Source organism: Dermochelys coriacea, chromosome 3, assembly GCF_009764565.3.
Source record: "Dermochelys coriacea isolate rDerCor1 chromosome 3, rDerCor1.pri.v4, whole genome shotgun sequence".
NCBI classification, from domain to species: Eukaryota; Metazoa; Chordata; order Testudines; family Dermochelyidae; genus Dermochelys; species Dermochelys coriacea.
In genome coordinates this window covers 186,286,455-186,309,475 of record NC_050070.1, presented here as the reverse complement: position 1 = coordinate 186,309,475, position 23,021 = coordinate 186,286,455, and the positions used below count along the sequence as shown (strand labels likewise).

The 23,021-nt window shown below is 40.3% G+C and overlaps 1 protein-coding gene across 6 annotated transcripts in view; it reads left to right on the top strand.

Annotated features, from left to right (window-relative positions):
• Window positions 1–22,787, top strand: part of MTIF2 (mitochondrial translational initiation factor 2) — a 30,164-nt gene extending 7,377 nt beyond the window's left edge. For 3 of the 6 annotated variants that reach the window (XM_038396167.2, XM_038396166.2, XM_043512320.1), the window contains 11 exons: window positions 849–1,020; window positions 3,356–3,516; window positions 4,544–4,720; window positions 8,933–9,072; window positions 10,167–10,291; window positions 11,367–11,571; window positions 12,802–13,054; window positions 18,046–18,186; window positions 19,602–19,766; window positions 20,058–20,198; window positions 20,805–22,787. In XM_038396167.2, coding sequence (XP_038252095.1) covers window positions 849–1,020; window positions 3,356–3,516; window positions 4,544–4,720; window positions 8,933–9,072; window positions 10,167–10,291; window positions 11,367–11,571; window positions 12,802–13,054; window positions 18,046–18,186; window positions 19,602–19,766; window positions 20,058–20,198; window positions 20,805–20,974 — 1,850 coding nt within the window. In that variant the 3' untranslated portion in view covers window positions 20,975–22,787. Of the gene's footprint in view, window positions 1–848; window positions 1,021–3,355; window positions 3,517–4,543; window positions 4,721–8,932; window positions 9,073–10,166; window positions 10,292–11,366; window positions 11,572–12,801; window positions 13,055–18,045; window positions 18,187–18,694; window positions 19,767–20,057; window positions 20,199–20,804 lie in introns of those variants that run through there. The other 3 variants (XM_043512318.1, XM_043512319.1, XM_043512322.1) reach the window with 3 other exon arrangements.
• Window positions 22,788–23,021: the final 234 nt, after the last annotated feature.

Below are 23,021 nucleotides of genomic sequence, written 5' to 3'. Positions count from 1 at the left end.
TGGGATAACATGATTTTGGCAATTAATTAATCTTTAAATATTCATGGTAAATAGGCCCAATGGCCTGTGATGGGATGTTAGATGGGGTGGGATCTGAGTTACTACAGAGAATTCTTTCCTGGATATCTGGCTGGTGAATCTTGACCATATGCTCAAGGTTTAGCTGATCGCCATATTTGGGGTCGGGAAGGAATTTTCCTCCAGGGCAGATTGGAAGAGGCCCTGGAGGTTTTTCACCTTCCTCTGTAGCATGGGGCACAGGTCACTTGCTGGAGGATTCTCTGCTCCTTGAAGTCTTTTTAAACCACGATTTGAGGACTTCAATAGCTCAGACATAGGTGAGAGGTTTTTTGCAGGAGTGGGTGGGTGAGATTCTGTGGCCTGTGTTGTGCGGGAGGTCAGATTAGATGATCATAATGGTCCCTTCTAACCTTAATATCTATGAATCAAAAAATTGAAAGTTATGCATATTAATAAAATAATGAAATAATCTAATTAGATAGTCCTGTTTCAGAACAGTTTATTGAAGATGATTGGCCCATATAAATATACAATATTATAGGAATGTTTTATATTAATCTGGGACAAGTAGAAATACTTTCAAGATGGAGTATTTTGGGAAGATGTATATTAACTACTGTGTGTATAAATCATTTATTTACACTATTTATTCACATACAACATACTGAGAAAAGGAAGGAAAACTGCTACTTTTCCTTCACTGCCCTGCACTTCCTTGAATGGAGCTGGAGTATTGGATGAAAGCACATACTGTATTAATGGGTACCTCTATCCAGGTATCTTCTGGAGGATCAAGTGTTAAATGTTTTTACTATTTCTTTAATCAGATCATGTATTTGAAGCCCTGCTACTCACAGGCATTGACCTAGACTCACTAGAACCAGATTCCATTTTGGAAGAAGTCTGGATCAAGGAAGTTGTTAAAAAATCAGGGATGAAGTACAAATGGGCAAAATTAAAACAAGAAAAAGTCAGAGAAAATAAAGATGCTGCAAGAAGGTAAAATTGTGATTGTTCTTTTGATTGTTTCCTACTACTATTAAAATAGCACATTTGGGATACACAGCTGATAATATTTAAAAGATAAATTTTAACTTCTGGTTTGATTCCTTTGCCCATGTAATTGCTACATCAATGTTAAGACGTTTTCTATTTTAGTTTATGTTGATTTTTGTGAAACTGTCTAAAAATGGTTTCAGAGTAGCAGCCGTGTTAGTCTGTATTCGCAAAAAGAAAAGGAGTACTTGTGGCACCTTAGAGACTAACAAATTTATTAGAGCATAAGCTTTCGTGAGCTATAGCTCACTTCATCGGATGCATTTGGTGGAAAAAACAGAGGAGAGATTTATATACACACACACAGAGAACATGAAACAATGGGTTTATCATACACACTGTAAGGAGAGTGATCACTTAAGATAAGCCATCACCAGCAGCAGGGGGGAAAGGAGGAAAACCTTTCATGGTGACAAGCAAGGTAGGCTAATTCCAGCAGTTAACAAGAATATCAGAGGAACAGTGGGGGGGTGGGGTGGGAGGGAGAAATACCATGGGGAAATAGTTTTACTTTGTGTAATGACTCATCCATTCCCAGTCTCTATTCAAGCCTAAGTTAACTGTATCCAGTTTGCAAATTAATTCCAATTCAGCAGTCTCTCGTTGGAGTCTGTTTTTGAAGCTTTTTTGTTGAAGTATAGCCACTCTTAGGTCTGTGATCGAGTGACCAGAGAGATTGAAGTGTTCTCCAATTGGTTTTTGAATGTTATAATTCTTGACGTCTGATTTGTGTCCATTCATTCTTTTACGTAGAGACTGTCCAGTTTGGCCAATGTACATGGCAGAGGGGCATTGCTGGCACATGATGGCATATATCACATTGGTAGATGTGCAGGTGAACGAGCCTCTGATAGTGTGGCTGATGTGATTAGGCTCTATGATGGTATCCCCTGAATAGATATGTGGACAGAGTTGGCAACGGGCTTTGTTGCAAGGATAGGTTCCTGGGTTAGTGGTTCTGTTGTGTGGTGTGTGGTTGCTGGTGAGTATTTGCTTCAGATTGGGATACCATCATAGGGCCTAATCACATCAGCCACACTATCAGAGGCTCATTCACCGCGCATCTACCAATGTGATATATGCCATCATGTGCCAGCAATGCCCCTCTGCCATGTACATTGGCCAACTGGACAGTCTCTACGTAAAAGAATGAATGGACACAATCAGACGTCAAGAATTATAACATTCAAAACCAGTTGGAGAACACTTCAATCTCTCTGGTCACTCGATCACAGACCTAAGAGTAAAAAGAAAAGGAGTACTTGTGGCACCTTAGAGACTAACAAATTTATTAGAGCATAAGCTTTCGTGAGCTACAGCTCACTTCATCGGATGAATGAATCGAATGCATCCGATGAAGTGAGCTGTAGCTCACGAAAGCTTATGCTCTAATAAATTTGTTAGTCTCTAAGGTGCCACAAGTATTCCTTTTCTTTTTGCGAATACAGACTAACACGGCTGCTACTCTGAGACCTAAGAGTGGCTATCCTTCAACAAAAAAGCTTCAAAACAGACTCCAACGAGAGACTGCTGAATGGGAATTAATTTGCAAACTGGATACAATTAACTTAGGCTTGAATAGAGACTGGGAATGGATGAGTCATTACACAAAGTAAAAACTATTTCCCCATGGTATTTCTCCCTCCCACCCCACCCCCCCACTGTTCCTCTGATATTCTTGTTAACTGCTGGAATTAGCCTACCTTGCTTGTCACCATGAAAGGTTTTCCTCCTTTCCCCCCCTGCTGCTGGTGATGGCTCATCTTAAGTGATCACTCTCCTTACAGTGTGTATGATAAAACCCATTGTTTCATGTTCTGTGTGTGTGTGTGTGTGTGTGTGTGTTGTGTGTGTGTGTGTGTGTGTGTGTGTGTGTGTGTAAATCTCTCCTCTGTTTTTTCCACCAAATGCATCCGATGAAGTGAGCTGTAGCTCACGAAAGCTTATGCTCTAATAAATTCCTTAGTCTCTAAGGTGCCACAAGTACTCCTTTTCTTTTTGTCTAAAAAATGTTGCTTCTTGCTTCATCTAATTGGGATTGCTGTATTAATTGATTCTGATATAAGTAAGATTGTTTGTTTGCTATAAAGAAGGAAAAATGCTTTAGTTATGATTTTTTTATTACATTTATTTCTTTGTGAAGACTGGGGAAGAACTTGACTGTTCTATTAAACACTGAGCTATGATACATGGCTACTAATTATGCATAGGGATCGTTATTGCCCATAGATATTACACAGGGTGTTTGACAAAACTAATGTTTTGCTATTATTTGTAGGCCTCCCGCTGATCCAGCTTTATTAACCCCAAGGCCTCCAGTTGTTACTATATTGGGCCATGTTGATCATGGGAAAACAACTTTACTTGACAGTCTACGAAAAACTCAAGTGGCAGCAATGGAAGCAGGAGGCATCACGCAGCATATTGGTGCCTTTCTTGGTATGATTTAACCAGTTTGTTATACAGTATATATAGTAGTCAGCTTTGCTTACAGTTTACTTGAACAGAATACAATTATATGCAAGATTTTTTACTATATAGCAGAAAAAAACGTGAACATACTGCTTGAATGGAACTTAAAAGCATTAAGCATACCATTTGCAATGTTGAAATAATACTGTAAGGTCTCGGTCACTTGGGGACATTAAAGATCCCGTGGCACTTTTTGCAAGAGTAAGGATTTAAAAAACCCTGCATCCTAGCCCAATTCCAATTTTGGTAATTGTAGTGTGCCTACCTGCCATTCCTCTTGTACTTACAATTGCATATATTGTTCTTCCTTCCTGTCCTAGAGAGAGGTAGCATGGTCTAGTGGAGAGTATGTTGGGTTTGGATTCCGCAGTCTTTTGTTCACAGCTCTGCCACTGACCTTGCTGTGGGCAAGTCATTTCATATTTGTGCTTCAATTTCCCTGCCTGTAGAATAATTATACTTCCCTTCTTTTATAAAACTTGTAGAAATACATAGTTAAAAGTGTTACATATAGTTTTTTATATAAATTAAACTCTTGGATAGTGTTGCTCTTTAAAACTGAAGACTTGCTGTGCTTCACCTCAAAACTCTCTCTGCGTTTCAGTGGTGGGTGAGGTGATGTATGTACTTTAGGATGTTTATGGATAAAAGGCACTGTGATAGATTTTCAAAGGGGACTGAGGCAGTCAGGCATCCAACTCCATTTAGATAAGCATCCAATTCCGATTGTAGATCTGCTATAGATCCCTTTGGAAGCCCCAGTCTTTATAATTAAACTCGTCATTATCCTTTAACCACTGAGTTTGTCTCTAGGGTTATGCTCATTAGTAGCACTGCTTTTTTCACGTTTTTGATATCTGCTATGACAGAAACAGTGTGTTAACTTTCATAGATGATACACAAATTCTTCATAGAGGAAGGTGTATTAGTTCAAAGAAAACTATGAGAAAGATTATGCTTGAAGTGTATTGTGTTTTAAATTATGTTTTCACAGTATATTTGCCTTCTGGGGAAAAGGTAACTTTTCTCGATACTCCAGGACATGCTGCCTTTTCAGCAATGAGGGCAAGGGGTACACACGTCACTGATATTGTCATATTAGTTGTAGCCGCAGAAGATGGAGTAATGAAACAAACAATAGAATCTATTCAACATGCTAAAAATGCCAAAGGTACGGTATATTTGACCTTTTAACATTTCATTTTTTTTTAAATTTGTGGTGTGTTAATATCCAGCACTATAAACCAAGACATTCTGTAGTAACAATTCAAAGAATAAACACACATACAAAACAAATACCAGCCTGTCCTCTCCCATAAAACATAATCCTCGAACCAAATCCAAGTCCGTTCAGGTTGGGGATGTTTTTCCTCCTTAAACAATCCTATGGAATAACTGAGATCCTTGTTTTTCCACTGAATGCATCCGATGTTGTGAGCTACAGCTCACTTATGCTTATGCTCAAATAAATTTGTTAGTCTCTAAGGTGCCACAAGTACTCCTTTTCTTTTTGCGAATACAGACTAACACGGCTGCTACTCTGAGACCCTTGTGTATCAATATAAATGTCTAATACATTTTGAGGCCAGAAGGGACTGTTGTGATCATCTAATCTGACCTGTATAGCACAGCCCATAAAACTTCCCCAAAATAATTTAATAGAAAACATCATGTAGAAAAAACATCCAGTCTTGATTTTAAAATTGTCCAGTGATGGAGAATCCACCACCACTCTTGGTAAATTGTTCCAGTGGCTGGTTACTCTCAACTTGTGGCCATTGGATAAGGTTGTACCTTTCTCTGCTAGACCTGAAGAGCCCATTATTAAATACTTGTTCACCATCTAGATTCTTATATACTGTAATCAAGTCACCCTTAACTTTCTCCTTGCTAAGCTAAATATACTCAAAGAGCTCAATCTATCACTATATAAGTCATGTTTTCTAGTCTTTTAATCATTCCCATGGCTCTTCTCTGAACTCTCTTTTTTTCCAATTTATCAACATCCTTTTTCAATTGTGGGCATCAGAACTGGACAGCAGCAGATGTACGAGTGCCAAATACTGAGCTAAAATAAACCTTTCTACTCCTACTTGAGATTTCCCTGTTTATGCATCCCAGGATCACGTTAATTTTCTTGGCCACAGCATCTCATTGGGAGCTATTGTTCAGCTGATTATCGACCACAACCCCCAAATCTTTTTCAAAGTCACTGCTTCCCAACATAGAGTCCCCCATCCTGTAAGTATGGCCTACCTTCTTTGTTCCTAGATATGTACATTTACATCAAAATTTAAAATGCATATTCTTTGGTTGAGCCCAGTTTACCAACCGATCCAGATCTTTCTGAATCAGTGGTCTGTCCTTTTCGTTGTTTACCACTTCCCCAACTTTTGTAAACTTTATCAGTGATGATTTCATGTTTTCTTCCAGGTTATTGATAGAAATATTGAGTAGCATACGGCCAAGAACCAACTCCTAAAGGACCCCGCTGGGAATTGTACCTGTTCAGTGCTTTCCAGATCATATGTGGTCTTGGAGGAATGTACTACTTACGCCTGATCCCACTGATTGCTTTTTAACCCCAATCTGCGGAGTGGAGGGACTTTAATAGCATATCTCTCTAGAATCATAAGGCTAGTTCGCTCTACTCATTTTACAGAGAAATCAGAATTATTCAGGCCTAGCAGTTTCATAATTCCATTTTGAAAATGTCTTTGCGATTTCAGAAGTCTTTGTCAGCTTATCATTCTGTGATCTAAGCTTGTTTCCAAATCAGTTTCAACTTTTCAGGGTTTTATAATCCTTAGTTTTCTCACATAGAACAGTGACATGGCCATCACTGGGATTTTTCAGTATCTTCAGTATTTTTTTTTCTTGATTTCTATAGGCTTAATATTAAATTTTTTATCATAGCCTAGATATTAACACATTAATTACAAATATATTTGCGTGTAACTCTTTAAAAAGCTTTCTATATTACTAACTCAAGGCAACTGATTTTTCTTGACATGTGAGGAAGATATTTTTTTTCTTTATCATTATCACTATAGTTAAGGTGGAACTAGTCAACTTTTATGCATAGGAAGGTAAATTTCAATGATGATTTTGCAAAGTTTTTTTTTAAATAGCTCTAAAGTTGTTTTGTGGGTTAGATCTGTGCCAGTGAATGAAGTAAAGTCTTTGATATTCAAATATGGGCTCCTTGCTAAAGAGACCTTTTTGAAATATGCTGCTGGTTTTTATGCTGTCTCAGGATTTTCTTCTTGAGCTTCTTGTAAAGTTTTAGCTCTTCTACCACCAAAAGAAAAATGGATCTAAACAATGCTATGAAAAGACATTTACCATCTTGGGCCAATCACATGATCTCAGCAGCCTTAGCTAGGTTGCATTGTAATTAACTCTTTTACATCAAATTGACCAAGGATTAAATTCCTGTTTTTTTTCACAGTGTATATGTTAGGAGTTTGCAGAATCACTTTGAGTGGAGAGAAGATTAAATGTTCTAAAATAGTTTTGGCAAATGCACCACCACAAAACTGTTTTGACTTTTGATGAAATTGAGAGCAATATGATGCACAGAGAAGAGAAAAAGGTGCTTTTTTTCCTCTACAGTTCTCAGAGGGTGGACCCCCAGCTGCCAAAGGGTCTCTGTTAGAATAAACTTCCTTGATTGAGAGCGTGGGAGGGGTAGGTGGCAACCGCTTTGACACCCATTAATGCTGCATGTAGCTAGGCTATATGGATCACTACAGAGGGAGGCATGAAGAGTTTCCTTTCCTGCTGCTTCTGCACCATTGGTTATAGCCCACCAGGCATGAGAATCCTTCCAGATATCCAGTTCACATGCTAAAGTATATGTTTTAAAGCCCAGAATGGGACATCAAAAAACTATATTTGTAGTGGACAGAGAGAAGCTAACCATGCACTTGGAGAATTCTACCATAGTTACACCTACATAATTACACCTCTAGCTTTTGTGAATAGAATTGTTCCTTACTACTTTAATTTTGCTAGTGAATACAAATGAACATTAGTGTTGATTCTCTTTGTTGACTGATGCATATTGTGCGGTTCCTTCATATAGATATTGGTAACAGGCATCTTAGAAACAGCTAGGATAGATAGTACTGAGTATTATAAGTTCATAGATTATAAGTAGGGCCCTACCAAATTCAAGGCCATGAAAAACATGTCATGGACCGTGAAATCTGGTCTTTTGTGTGCTTTTACCCTATAATATGCAGATTTCATGGGGAAGACCAGCATTTCTCAAATTGGGGGTCCTGACCCAAAAGGGAGTTGCAGGGGGGTCGCAAGGTTATTTTAGGTCAGTCGCGGTATTGCCACCCTTACTTCTGCGCTGCTGCCTTCAGAGCTGGGCAGCCAGAGAGTGGTGGCTGCTGACTTAGGCCCCAGCTCTGCAAGCAGCATCCTAGAAGTAAAGGTGGCAATACCATATCAAGCCATCCTTACTTCTGCGCTGCTAGTGACGGTGGCTCTGCCTTCAGAGCTGGTCTCCTGGCCAGCAGCAGCTGCTTTCCAGCTGCCCAGCTCTGAAGGCAAAGCCACCACCAGCAGCAGTGCAGAAGTAAGGATGGCATGGTATGGTATTGCCACCCTTATTTCTAGGCTGCTGCCTGCAAAGCTGGGCCCTCAGTCAGCACCGCTACTCTGTGACCACCCAGCTCTGAAGGCAGCAATGCAGAAGTAAGGGTGGCAATACTGTGACCCCCCCCATAACCTGGCGACCCCCCTCCCCCCTGCAACTCCCTTTTGGGTCAGGACCCCCAATTTGAGAAACGCTGGTCTTCCCTGTGAAATCTGTATAGTGTTAGATAAAAGCACACAAAAGACTAGATTTCACCATCTGTGATGCATTTTTTGTTGCTGTGAATTTGGTAGGACCCTAATTATAATAATTTACTCTGACCTCTTGCATAACACACATTAGTAGCATTCTATTATATTGGGTAAGGACACAGTAAGAAAAATACTTGGATATGTTACTAGAGATACTTTAGCACTACTGTCTATTATTTACAAAATGTCACTCTGGAGCTAGTGTTCGTGGCTTTATTGCATTGTTACTAGCACCAGTTTTAATAAAAACAGAATAAAAAATACTACTTTTGTTTTCCCATAATTTTGCAACTCAAAACAGCAGTGGTATCATTTTATTAATGTCATTTTCAACGTTTGGACAGTTTATGAGCATTGTTTTAAGCCTAGCAAACAAATGTGCTTGTTGAATGTATAAACAGGATTCACTCGTGTTTCATGTAGCAAACAGTAATAACTGAAGAAAAAGCACATTTACCTAAGCTCTAAATTAAGGTAATCTTGTACTGGTATAAGAGAGAGATGCTTATTTCTTTCTCAGTTCCTATCATCCTTGCCATAAACAAATGTGATAAACTTGAAGCTGATCCTGAAAGAGTGAAGAAAGAATTGCTGGCTCATGATGTGGTTTGTGAAGAGTATGGGGGTGATGTTCAGGCTGTACATATGTCTGCACTTAAGGTAAAATTTTGATGGATTCGGTCATGTTCGGGGAATTCTGCCATATGGAATACTTTGATTTGGCACTTGGAAAATGAGTTTTGACTTGGGGCCTACTCCTGGAGTATGCTGGGTGCCCTGAGCTCCCAGTGGAATCAGTTGGAATCAAGAGCTCTCAGTTTCTTACTCACTAAAGGCCTGAACTTGCAAGAGACTAGCAGTAGAACTACAGACTTCCAGTTGCCTCTGATTTTTGTTAGTGGTATTTGTTCCAGACTTCTGTCATTGACTCATATTTGTGCTTTAAGTAAAAGGCATCCAGAGGAGTTAGTGCTGAAATTAGGCAGAAAGAAATAATTCAAAACCAAGTATAAACCTTCATAATACAAGTTTGGACACAGCTGGCAGGAGAGAGTAAGTCTCATAAATCTACTTCCTATAGACAACTGGTAGTTAATTACTATAATCTGAAATCCTAGATTTACTACTGGTACTTGATTCTGTGGTGACCAAAATTATCTTGCCAGAAATTAAATCTGGAGCATGCTAATTACTTTATTGCTGTCTTTCTGAATTGAACCTATTAATGGGAGCGCTGAGGAAGCTGGGGACAGCTGCTCAGAATCAGGAGAGAGAGGGCAAAATTAGTTCTGAAATGGGAAAAGGGTGCACCCTAAATACCACACCAGTTTCCTCCTCCTACCCAATTTGCTCCTTGACCCCACATCCACCTCTCTCCACTCCTCAAAAAAAAAAAAAAAAAAAAAAAAGGGGTCAAGTGTGGAAAATATTTTTAAAAGAATTGTTTTACTAATAGGAAGATTAAACTCCCTATTTCCAGCACTAACCAGTCTGCTATTGCTCATGATATACAAGGCCCCCTCTCTCCCCTTCATGCTTCCTGATCTTTGTTGTTTGCATTCAGGACTGCTAGCACTGCAGTCTTAGACCTTGATCTTGTATTACTTCAGTGACCGCTCTGGTCTATTGGATTGCATTGTGGAATTGGGAACTATTGATCATGTGTATTGGGACAGATGCTGGTACAGAAAATTCATCTTCTGATCCTATTGTAACTAGCTGCCTCCTTAATTCTTAACTGTTTTTTGGTACAGGGTGAGAACCTGATGGCTTTAGCAGAGGCAACTGTTGCTCTAGCCGAGGTGTTGGAACTGAAGGCAGACTCCACAGGCCTAGTAGAGGGAACCATAATAGAGTCTCGCACAGATCAAGGAAGAGGGTAGGTCAGCTAATCGTCTGTCTTCCTTCCAATTTTAATTTAATATTTCTGTTAAGTTTATTCCAGTTGACTTGGTTAAAGAGTCATTGTCTAGGTGATTTCCAAAATTAAGGTTTTAACTGAAAAAATATATAAAACTCTAGTATTCTTAGTATATTTCAATAAAACTTCATTTTTAAATGAAAAAAAGATTATTGTTTGGATTTAACAATTCCTCAGCAATGTTTGCAATCCAAACGTTGCTGTATTTATTGCCTTACTGCATGGGAATCAGAAAATGAACAATTAGGAACTGACTGGGCTATTTTATTTTCCAGTGGAACGAAGTGTTGTATAAGCAGACAGCATATATGGTAAAACATAAACTAAATTTGTTTAAATAAAATGTTAACATAGATTTTTTTTAAAAATTAAAGAATATTAATCTTACAGTTTTTTAACCTACGTAGTTTACTTACTATAAAAGAGAACTTTTTATGAACAATCCACTAAACTGTCTTTGTTCTTTAAAATAGTGATATTTATAGGGTACCTGCAAAAGAAAAATCTCTCTCTCTCTCTCTCTCTCTGTATGTATATATATGTATGTGTATATATATATATATATATATATATAATATATATATATATATATATATATATATATATATATATATATATAATAAAAAAAAAAAAAGGGAGACCTGGAAGGTTTCTTTTCAACAAATTCTGCTTGATGTTTATTACCTTAGAAATATAAGCAATGTGTCTGGTACTTCCTGGATTTTCTGGAGGACTGTTTGGTGTCTCATATTTTGTGATTTTTCTCAGTGCCTAATTGAAGAGGAGGAGGTTGCTGAATTTTTAACATCTTTATACAACTAAAGATACTAAAAAGGATACAGCCTATTTTTTTTCTTTGCAAGTCTTCTTTAAAACTCCCTCTGCAAGGTGGTGAAATGTTTAATAGCTGTGTTCTGAGATCATAGCCCATACTGTTATATATTTGCTTTTTTCGTCTTTTCTTAAAGGCATGTAACTGTAAATGTGATAGCAAACTTACCTTTGTCTGTCTTCCCCTTTTTCCTTCTCCTAGTCCAGTAACCACGGCCATAATCCAGAGAGGAACTCTGAGAAAAGGATGTATTCTGGTTGCAGGTAAAAGCTGGGCAAAAGTGCGCCTGATGTTTGATGAGAATAGCAAAACAGTAGATGAAGCCACTCCCAGCATGCCGGTGGAAATTGTGGGCTGGAAGGAAGTCCCTTCAGCCGGAGCTGAAATCCTTGAAGTAGAATCTGAGGTATAGCAAGAATAACTTAATGCATAGCTAATACGCTTGTATTGCAGTATGTAACGTAGATAGAATTAAATACAAAAATTGTAACGTTCATTCAAAATGAGCCATGGTAACTAAGGCTTGAAGACAAAACCTGGGTACTAAATGTGGCCTGGAATAGGTTTTCCACAAAAGGATTGAAGAACCCACTGAAACACATAACCCTTATTCCCTCCCCTCCTCTAGCACTTCCACGTTGATCTGCTCCACATTTAGCCAAAGAAAGCAATCTATCAGTGGGATGGAAGTGTAACCTGTGGTGTCCTATTTTCCCTTTACTTCTGCTTGACTAGCTGGTGTCTGGGTGGCTTCTCTTTCAGTATTGCCTTGGCTGAGTGTCCAGGAATAATTACTAATTTCTTCCCCATGCCTCTCAAAGGACTTAGGTTGTCTCCTCTTCAGTAGTGCATAATAATAATTACTTCAAAACATGACATAAAATAAACCAAAACTTAATGGGCTCATTATTCTTAATCTTAGAATTAATGAGACTCAAAATAAAACAAATTGGTGTGCATAACTTGTTTTAACTTAAACTCTGCCAAAGCTAATGCAGATAGGTACAGTTTGTGTCATTAGAGGGAACAAGCAGTATCATTTAAGACTCCAGCCTCTCCAAAGCTTCCTGTGTTTTATCCTGACCCTTTTGTAAGACCAAATGTAAGAAGCCCACCTCTGATATCAGGTTTCTCACCTCCAGCGTTCTCCTTGTGACCTTGGAGTCCCTTAGATATACCTTTCCAGTGACTTTTTGATATCAAATAATCTGCAGAGAGGCTACAACAATCTCTTATGAATTGGCCATTGTATGTTTCCTAAATCCATTTAGGATTCTGATTGTTGCTTTGGATAAATGGTTCTGGTATCAGTTTTTTGCTGCCATGGAGTGAGGTGAGAGATACCTAGGAGCAAAATAATGCAGTTTATTCCACAGTAGTTTATGGAATGGTTACCATGCCCTTGTATGTTGGCTTGAGAACTTGTCTATGTTGGGCACCTCTCCTGTTGTCTTCTGTGTAAAATAAGATTGTTTTGCTTTTAATTTTAAGTATTATTTTACAGTCTAGCTAAGCAAAGTTAAAATCAAGAAAGCGCTTGAATGGTGTCCATTAGATAATCATCTAGAAAAACGTTTAAGACCAAGCTGCCCAGTACTATATATTGATAAGTAACAGTGCCGTCTCTTCTGCCAAGCAAAGGGCACGTGAAGTTGTTGACTGGAGAAACTATGCTGAACAACAGGAGAAGATCAAACAGGATATGGAAGTTATTGAAGCAAAACAAAAGGAACACAAAGATGCATACAAGAAAGAGCGAGAGAGCCTAGCCAATCTGACCTGGAGACAGAGAAAAGCAGCGTTATATAAAACCAACAAACATCTAATAGCTATGAGGTCTAAAGAGAGAGCGGAGAGTGACAGAAACGTGCTACCTGTAATTGTTAAAGGTGCTGTCATGTTCAGTTGACTTTGCAGTTGTTTTAGTGCATATTTTCCAAATCTAAATTTAAACCTAAACAATTATAGGTTTTTCTTTGAGAGAGTATCCACGCAGATTCCACTCCTGGTGCGTGAGATCTGATTCTTGTGAATAACACTGTTGGGGTTTCACCTGTACCCTTCTTGCTTCCTGTAGCTGAGGGTATAAAGGATGGGTTGGCCACAATGCACATTTTGTTCCTTTCTGCCTGTGGCTGTGAGATGGCATCCTTTAGTGTTCGCATCTCTTGCCCTGAGCAAGTTAGCTGACACAGTTCTATTAGTTTTATTTTTTGCTTAGATAAGTTTTTTTTTTGCCCATTGACCTTTTTTAAAACCAAAAAAACCCTTAGATTTAGAGTAGTGGTAGGTTTTCTCTCCCTCTGTACAAGGGTCTTGCTCCTTGTACACACCCCTTTCCCTTGTATAATGGCCCTTCTACTCTCACCCCCCCCCAAATAAGAACTTAAAATGACTGACTTGCAGGTCACTAGGTTTTAAGGTTTGTCCCTCCAGTGACACAGGGATGCCAGTCACAGATGCTGCTGTGCCTGGGAGAGGACCTTGCTCCAGAGTGCTTCTTGATTACCGAGTTCTTCTCCAAAAGGACTCAAATAGTGAAGGAGGCAAAATGGAAATACATCCTCTTGGAAAGGTCCATGCCTTATCAGATTTTGGCAGACTTTTTAAGACACTCCTGATATGGGGCCTATCCCATGCATTGAGTGCCCCCGTGAGCTGAGATGCCACTCCAAGCTCCAGGGCAACCTGTCACTCGTAAGCCCTACTTGCCAACCATATTGGCAATATTTTCGGAAAAGGCTTTTAAGGAGTTCTCCCAGATGCTTATCCCCCTTTCCAAACAGGATGGAAAGTCTCCTGTAAGGCTCACTATTCTAAAAGCCTACAGGTGGAGTCCCATTTCAGTGCACCTACACCAAAACCCAAGCCAACACCAACAGTCTATTCTATTCTTATGTAGGTTCTTACACCACACTCATCAGCACGTAGTATCTGAGTGCCTTCAGTAGTGCATTAAGCAGTGTGACTAAAGTCTGTCAGCTCTTCTCAGTTAGAGCAGTGTTTTTTCAAACGGTGTGTCGTGATTCAGTACTGGGTCGTGGCATTTAAGGCATTGGGTCACCTTGCTTTGGTCAGCACCGCCAACCGGGAATTTAAAGTCCCAACAGCAGTGCTGCCCAGCTAAGGCTGGCTAGTGCCTACCTTTTCCGACACCGCACTGCACCCTGGAAGTGGCCAGCAGTGGGTCCAGCTTCTAGGCAGGGGTGCAATGAGGCTATGTGCCTTGCCCGAGCACCAGCTCCGCACTCCCATTGGCCAGAAACCAGCCAAAGGGAGCTGGGGGGTGGGCGCTGTGGTGCGGTGCCTGTGGGCGAGAGTTGCGTGAAGCAGCTTGCGCGCCTCCGCCTAGGAGCTGGACCTGTTGCTGGCCACTTCCGGGGTGCAGCGCGGTCCGTGGTGCCAGGACAGGCGGGAAACCTGCCTCTGCGCCCCGGCTGTGCTGCTGAATGGGAGCTGCTGGAGGTAAATCCACACTCCAATCCCCTGCCCCAGCCCTGAGCCCCCCCCCAACCTGGAACCCCTTCCTGCACCCCAGAGGCTGCATCCCCCACCCCAGAGCCCTGAGCCCCCCCAAACCCCGCAGCCCTAGCCCCAGCCCAGAGTCCTGACCTCCCGCACCCCAGCCCCTGAGCCCCCCCAAATCCAGAACCCCTTCCTTCACCCCGCAGCCCCGGCTCCACCCCAGAGCCTGCAGTCCCAGCCCAGAGCCCCTCCTGCACCCCAGCCCCCTCATCCCCGGCCCCACCCCAGAGCCTGTATCCTTAGCCCTGCACCCCAGCCTTGAGCCCCTCCCACACCCCAAACCCCTATCCTCAGTTCCGCTGGGTCAAGGGCATCAACAATTTTCTTCAACTTGGTCCCCAGAAAAAAAGTTTTAAAACAACTGTATTAGAAATCCTCTTCCCAGGGGGTGAAATGTATGTCTTGTACTGGTAGATACATTTTTTTTTCTTTTAAAAAAAAAAAAAATTAAATGTTACTATGTATTTGTATTTAATGCAGGTTAAAGAAATGCACCTTGCATTTGGAACAGAAGGTGGTGAGGTTTGTGATGATCCTTAATTTTGCAGGGAGTTCATTCCAGTCTGGGACTAACCCCAGGAAAAGTTCTGTCTCCTACACAGATGAGGTTTACCCTTAATGTAGAGACTTCTATTGTGCCAGAGAAGGAAAGTTGTTGACCACACTCTTTATCCTGGAGCTTTAGGCAATGTTTCTGATATCCTGAGCCCAGGCCATGCAGTACTTTAAAGATAAGGATCAAAACCTTGAACTTGATGCTTTGTTCTATGGGAAGGCAATGTAGAGAGCGGAGGACAGGAGAACTGAGGTCAGGTTGTCATCCGAGAGGATGGGACTGGGCCTCGTAGCCAACGAGATATGATAAAAGCATTAATCATATTAATCTCCCTGTGTTCTTCCTTGTCTATTCCGGGTGAAATAAACCTCTGTGTGTTTGAAGTCATCAGGGTATTGCCCTTTATCTGAATAGGACCAATCCATTCAGGTGCACACCTGTCATCAGGGAATCCAAGTGTATTCCTAAACTACAGACCAAATTGACCAGTTGTGGATGTGTGCCTTTAACCAAAGGAAACGGCACCGTGGCTGCAAACTCTTCAAAATGCTTTCCTCTGCCCACTAGTATTACATCTGTCTTGCTCAGGTTCAGCTTCAGTCAGTCATGCATGTTCTTCATGCATGAGCTGATTTTATCCAACCAGTGGACCATATTGGATCTCTTCCTTCACCAACGACTGTTCTGTCTCTGCTACCTATAGCAAGGCAACAACCACACCCTAAGCCCCTGGCACAAAGTACTTTCGCTATGGTCCATCTTGGCACAGGGTATGCCCATATTGAGACCCACCACTGTGGTATGCACTACCCACCTCCTTGGGACTGACCTGAGGTATTGACTACAGTAGATGTAGGACTCCATATCAGCACTGATGCATGGCATGGAGACATCTTTCAGTGGGGTAGATGTCAGATTCTCCTTAGAGAGAGGCTATGGGAGGTTATTGCTAGATCAACCTCAGTGGTGATACCAAGACAAGGCACAGCTGACAGAACTTCCCCTCTGCTGGAAAAGACATATTTCTTTTCCTCTCAGAGTTCACCCAAAGTTTCTCCCTAAAGGAGTTTCCAACTTTCAAATCAATTAGTTGATTCATCTCCCTGTGTTCTTCCCTTGTCTGTTCTGGGTGAAATAAACCTCCATATGTTTGAAGTCATCAGAGTATTGCCCTTTTATTTGGACCAATCCATTCCTGTGCACACCTGTCTTGGATTCTCTCTTTTTGGCATTCACTGAAAGGATTATATCGAATGAGTCTCGGACTACTTCAGGACTTACGATTTGGCTAAGAAAGATCCCCATGGACATATTAACACTGAAATGGCCTCTGCAGCATGTTTGATCAACGTCTGCATAGGAAGCAACATGGAACTCAATCCAAACATCTACACTTGCTATTCCTTGGCACAAGCGTCCAGATTGGATGCTAGCTTTGGCATGGCAGTCCTGCAATCTGTATTAAAGTAGAACTCCTGCTGCCTAGTTACTGGTAAATAGGCAACTGTTTGTTAGTCAGCAAAAGTGGAATCTGTGGACAATCACTTGAACAGTTACTTACCCTACAATACCTGTGGGTTTTTTTTTTTGAGATGTTATCCACAGATTCCATGACCCCCCCCCCCATCCCTGCCAATTGGAGACCTGCTCCCAAGAGATTCTTATTGGTGAAGGAACTGAGATGTGCACCCCGCTTTTCATACACTTGGCTTCAGGGAGTAAGTGAGTGTTCAAGGCACAGGGGCAGCCTCAACAGACACTGCTATTCAAAAGAATCTAATCTTGTGCATGTGGGCTGCATGCACCCCTAGAGTGGAATCTTTGTGAAAATGTCTTGAATAACCACAGTTCTTACCACAATAAGAACTCTGTTCCAGTCCTAAAATTAAGCACTGGCTTGTAATCTTTTGAGAAAGAACTTCCTGAAGGAAATGTTTTTTTTTCTTTATGAAAATTAATGTAAGCATAACTTAATGACTACAATAACATTAAAGTATGGTTTTACTCTGAAAAGTTACTATATAGGTATGGCATATTCTTACTCATATGCTTCCTGGGTCTATTCAGAGACATATCTGCTTACTTCAAGAAATGTATTTTTTACTACTGTCAGCCCTGGCGAACCAGCAGCTATGGGCTTCTCTTCTGGTTCTTACCTTAGCAACAGCATTGCTCAACTAAAGCACTGATCCTGCAAAGACTTAAGCAGGTGAGTAACTTTGAGCAATCCTATTGAAACTCGTGTGTAAACACATAACTCACATGCTCAAGTATTTGCAGGATCAGGCCCTAAATTCCAGTTGCAGGGCTATCTGTGCAGACTCATAGTCTGCATTGATAATATATCAATTATATCAGGTCAACTCCATTGGCAATAGTGTTCCATTGGTAGAACTGAGGCCATGCAGAATCTTTATTGATGATGCAAGAGCCAGGAAGAACCCAGCTTGACTTTAGTATCCCAGGCTGAATGTGCAGGGCTGACGGTATTTGCAAAACTAAGCAAACTTGATCTGAAAATCATTGAGACGCAACAAACGTTGACCCTCCTCCCCCCAATGATGTTACGTTCAGTCACTTTTCAGAATAGTACACCACACTTTCAAGTTTGTGCAGTATGTTCAGCAGTCTCTTATGTATGCTAAAAAGAATAATGCACCAGATATTACATCTTTTTTGATGACATTGTACAATCTAGAATTCCCATGTAGCAGCATTTGTCTTCTGTTTGTTATAATTTTGGTATTTGGTTTATTCTGATTTTACAATGCCTAGTAATAGAACATTTGATCTATTTAGGTGATGTAGATGGTTCCATTGAGGCCATTCTAAACATTCTGGATAGCTATAATGCCAACGATGAATGTGAATTGGATGTGATCCATTTTGGAGTAGGTGATATCACTGAAAATGACATAAATCTTGCTGAAACGTTTCAGGGTAAAGTATAAATTTAGACAGTTACCTTACAATCAGTATGAAATCCTTCATATTTTATTAAATGAACAGGGTAGCTGTGCTTTCAGTTTTTGTTTCTCCTGTGTAATGAATAATTAGCAATACAATCAATGTAAATTTGTATGAAATATAAAAATATTAGTTTTTCTTTCACAGAAAATAAATACTAGTACCTGTACAAACAGGTATCCTGCTAGAACTCTAGTGAAAATGCAAGTAATATAGATAAGGGTATACACAATACTGTATTGTCTATAATGTGGCAGACAATACCTGCAAACTTGTGTGTTGGAGACAGTGCTCTAGATTTGAGCCCTTATCTGGTTGCCTTACGCTGCTTCAGCAGTGCAAAGCAGCCAGACAACTGGCTTAACTAGATCCCAGAGGATTCTTTTGTGCAGGGAAGTCCTGGTGGGGGAGGGGGTTGGCCAGCATAGTGGTTCCTGTTGTAACCTCCTCCCAGTGCCCCTGTGCCTGATTTAATCCCCAGTTGCTGGAACTGCCCTGGGCCATAGCTGGGACTAAATTAGAACCTCCTTCAGGTTGCTCTGATTTATGCTGGAGACCAAGATAAGGAGCTGGCCTTTTCTGGACCCAAGATAAGTAGCTCCCTTTCAATTCTGCTCCTTCATGTACCATATTGCTCAGCCAGATCTAAGGATCCGACTGGCTATCTATCTGCTTTGTTACATTTAATTGTATCATCTAGGAATTTAGAGAGACAAAGTGGGTGAGGTATATCTTTAATTGGACCATCTTCCGTTGGAGAGACAAGCTTTTGAGCCACATAGAGCTCTTTTTCAACCTGAAGAGCTCTGTGTGGCTTGAAAGTTTGTCTCTCTCCCCAACAGAAGATGGTCCAATTTAAGATATTACCTCATCCATCTTGTCTCTCTAATGTCCTGGGACTGACATGGCTAAAACTATACTGATCTAGGGACAGTATTTTGTGAAGGTTTCCATTGAAGCAACTCTTCTTAAAGTAAGATTGCATTGTTGGAGGTGCTTAGTGTACATGCAGTGACCCAGTATCTGATCTCTGATTTTAAAAACGGATGGAAAAATTAAAACAGGGAAACTGCAAAATGAAATTTTATCAGTAATGTTGCTTTTACTAGCGCTCAATTTCAGGATATCTTGACTCCTGATTCCAAAAGGAAGAGAAAAAAGGATTGTAATTTAAATTAGTAAATGTGAAAATCTCAACCCAAGTAAAACAAACAATTTTCAGTTGTTAAGTACAGACTGTGCTAAGAATAAAATATTACATTAATATTTCAGGATAGCCTTTGCAAGCTCATTTCCAAACGTTTTCACTTACTGCTTGAAAAACAAAGAAGTTCCTCTACCTGGAGTGTTTGTATTTAATAATCAGCTCTGGTGGTTTTATCTGTCAGGTGTCATATATGGATTCAGTGTGAATGCAAACAAATCTATTCAGCAACTGGCTGCTAAAAAGGGAATAAAAATTAAACTTCACAATATTGTCTACCATCTTATTGAAGACTTGAAAGATGAATTGAGCAGCAAATTGCCCCCATCTGTAGTAGAGCATATAATAGGTAAGTTTTCACTGGATGCTAAATATTGCCTTGAAAAACTAGACCTTTCTTGTGGGGTAGTCCTTGATTTAAAATGGTATGTTGAGGAAATACACAAATCTCATTCTCCAGGATAGCTTTCCCACTATACTGGATTGCGTAGAATTCTTCTGCAGTTATTCTCCTCAATACATAGTAGCAGAATGTCTAGAAGACTTTAATGTTTTGATAGCACAGCAAAGCATAGCATTCATTACAGGTGGAGTTTGTATTCTGTTCCATTGCACTTAGTCCTTCCATATCTTTCCATAGGGGAAGCCTCTGTTCTCGCTACCTTCTGTGTCACAGTAGGAAAAAGCAAGGTTCCAGTGGCTGGCTGCCGAGTACAAAAGGGGCAGTTAGACAGAAAGATGAAGTTTAAATTAATTCGTAACAGAGATGTTGTTTGGAAAGGTAAGTAAAACTGCTATCAAAACATTTATCCACACTGATATTCTACTACACATACATGCTCACCATTGGAGTTAGATTCTTAGGCCCGGATCAGGTCCTCTGATCTATACATACAGTGGAAGTCAATGAAAATGTTTTGGTGTATCTGAAGGTGGAATTTTCTCCTTAAAAAGTTGTTCAGTCAACTTAATACACTATTTACAGTGGACTTCACCTAAAAAGGACATGTCTAGTTCCTGCAAAGCTTGTTTTCTTGCTTAAGCAATGCATGCAGAATTGGTTTTGGACAGACATTTTCTTGACCAATCATCCTGGTGTTCCCTCCCCTTAAGAAACTTCCACATGCTCTGAACTCCTGACAGCAATCTGTGTAGGAAGGAGATTGTCAGATCAATTAAACTTTGAAAGGAGTAGCACCTGATTTTCAGAACCTGTGTAAATTATGGAGGTTCAGCATCACTAAAAATCAGAACCTTCTTGCATTGGCCTTGCCATGTAGTTTTTTGCTTTTCTGGGGGGGTCGGAGGACAGGGGTTGTTTGAAGTCCACATTAGTCTTTATATTCAATCTATTTTTTTCCTGCATTGACATTCATTCTCTCTCTAGGATTTTTAACCTCACTGAAGCACCATAAAGATGATGTCCAGGTAATAAAAACTGGCATGGATTGTGGCCTCAGTTTGGATAAGAACATAGAGTTCAATATTGGAGATGAAATTATCTGCTATGAAGAAAAGGAAGTTGAACAGACAATTTCATGGGATCCAGGATTTTAAATAATTTTACTTCACTTGAATGTAATGGAGAAAAAGCCTTGCATTATTCCTGATCATCTTTACAGAATGTTCTTATATTAAAGACGCTTACAAAGAGGCTTGTATTGTAAGAATTCATTGGGTTCTTAATGGGGGTGTCAACAGCTGATATTTCAAAAGGGTTTGTTTCAGGGGCTATGAATGAAAGGGATAGCTTCCTCACTTCTGCAGGATTGTGCCAGCTTTGTAGACCCATGAGATCACACGACACAGGAAAGCATGGCAGTGTTAACTCCTTGGGGACAGAAGAGGATGTGCTAGAATGACTCCTAGCATGTTTCAGATATGAGTAAAAAGTAACTTTTTAGGAAGGAAAAGACTATTTCAGGTCACTGTAATACTGTTTGTATTGGTAACATTGTTTGGTTGATAGAAATAATTCACCCGTTAAAATATTATCTGAAAAGAATAAAATGGCTAGACAAACACATAAGGAACCATTAGTGTACTGTCACTACAGCCTTTGAGAAAACAAATTATTTTATATGAAAGGTTTGGCCTTCATTTATATACAGGTTGATCCACTAGATGATTTCATCTAAGATTTGTGATTCATGTTTGCCTGGCATAAGGTGGTCTGATTATTAGAGCGAGGGCAGTAGGAATATGGGGGCCAAGGTTCTATCCCTGCTTTGATAGACTTGCAGATTTTGAATGCCTGAAGTTAGATATCTGCATTTGAAGTGCCTCTGCCTTAACCATGTTATGCTATTTCTACTCTGTAAAATTAGGATAATAGCAGCCACATCTGAGATGTAAAGTATCCGGGGGCAGCCGTGTTAGTCTGTATCCACAAAAACAAGGAGTCTGGTGGCACCTTAAAGACTAACAGATTTATTTGAGTATAAGCTTTCTTGGGTAAAAACCTCACTTCCATCTGAAATGAGGTTTTTATCCACTCCTTGTTTTATCTCAGATGTTGTGATGTTAATGTTTGTGATGTGCTTTGTGGTACTTAAATGTCAAGTAATTATATTAGTGACTGCTGCCACTGTTTGTTTGCATTATTGTAGTGTAAATATTTATTGCTGTTCTGTGGTTGCTGCCAGAGCTCTTTCTGCAGTTCCCTCCTAAAACTGTCTCAGAATGTTAGACTTGTACCCAGAACTGTGTTGCTGTCTATGGGTATTCATTTTACTATTGTATTACCATGGAAAGAGTTCATCTAGCTCCTCCTGGCCTTTTGCTGCTCCTATTTAGTTTAGATGCAGGCAGCTGCTGACAAGCACCGGGGGGGCAGTGGCCTGCTCTGTCATAAAAGGATTTGTGTTTTGTCTTGACTAGCCCCTAGCCAGTCACCTGAGTGCCATGCAGGGGGATGGAGCAGGGCTCTTATTTCCAGGTGACCCCTAGCTCAACTATAGGAGTCTAGAGAAAAGACAAGGGAACTCACTGGTTCCCCACCCCCTCCATGCTCCCTGGACAAGAGAGTGAAGATCCCAGCTGCTGGCTCCTTTGGGTGGGAGGGGGACAAAGTGGAAGCTCCTATTACTGATCTCCTGTACCCTGCACAGCAATGCAAAAAAGAGGAGATACCTCCCTCATGCCAAAGTTAAACAGCAAAATTGCTGCTGACTCCCCCTCCACCCCTCCCTTTGCAGGGCCAGTGCAGAGCATGCCTAAAAGCTTGCCCCACAGCAGTAAACAAGCCATGTACAAGCAACTATCACCAAAACTGAGGCTCAAAATCCTATCAGACAAAACAACTTTTTTTCCTTAGGGGTTGTGTGTATGTGACTTTTTTTAAAATAAATACAATCTTCATGGTGTCTAATTTAGTGATATTCAGTGAGCAGTACAGCAAGCATCTGTAAGAAAGTCTAGTTTGTATGATGACAGATAAGACCATATTTAATGTGCAAACTGTGGCAAATTTAAAGAAAACCCCAGTCACTTGAATCACCTTGTCTTGTATATAAAATAATGGAATTGACCTGTACTTTAAAATGAATGTTGCATAGCTCTGGTCTACAAAACGGGGTTAGGTTGAATTTAGCTGCGTTAGGTC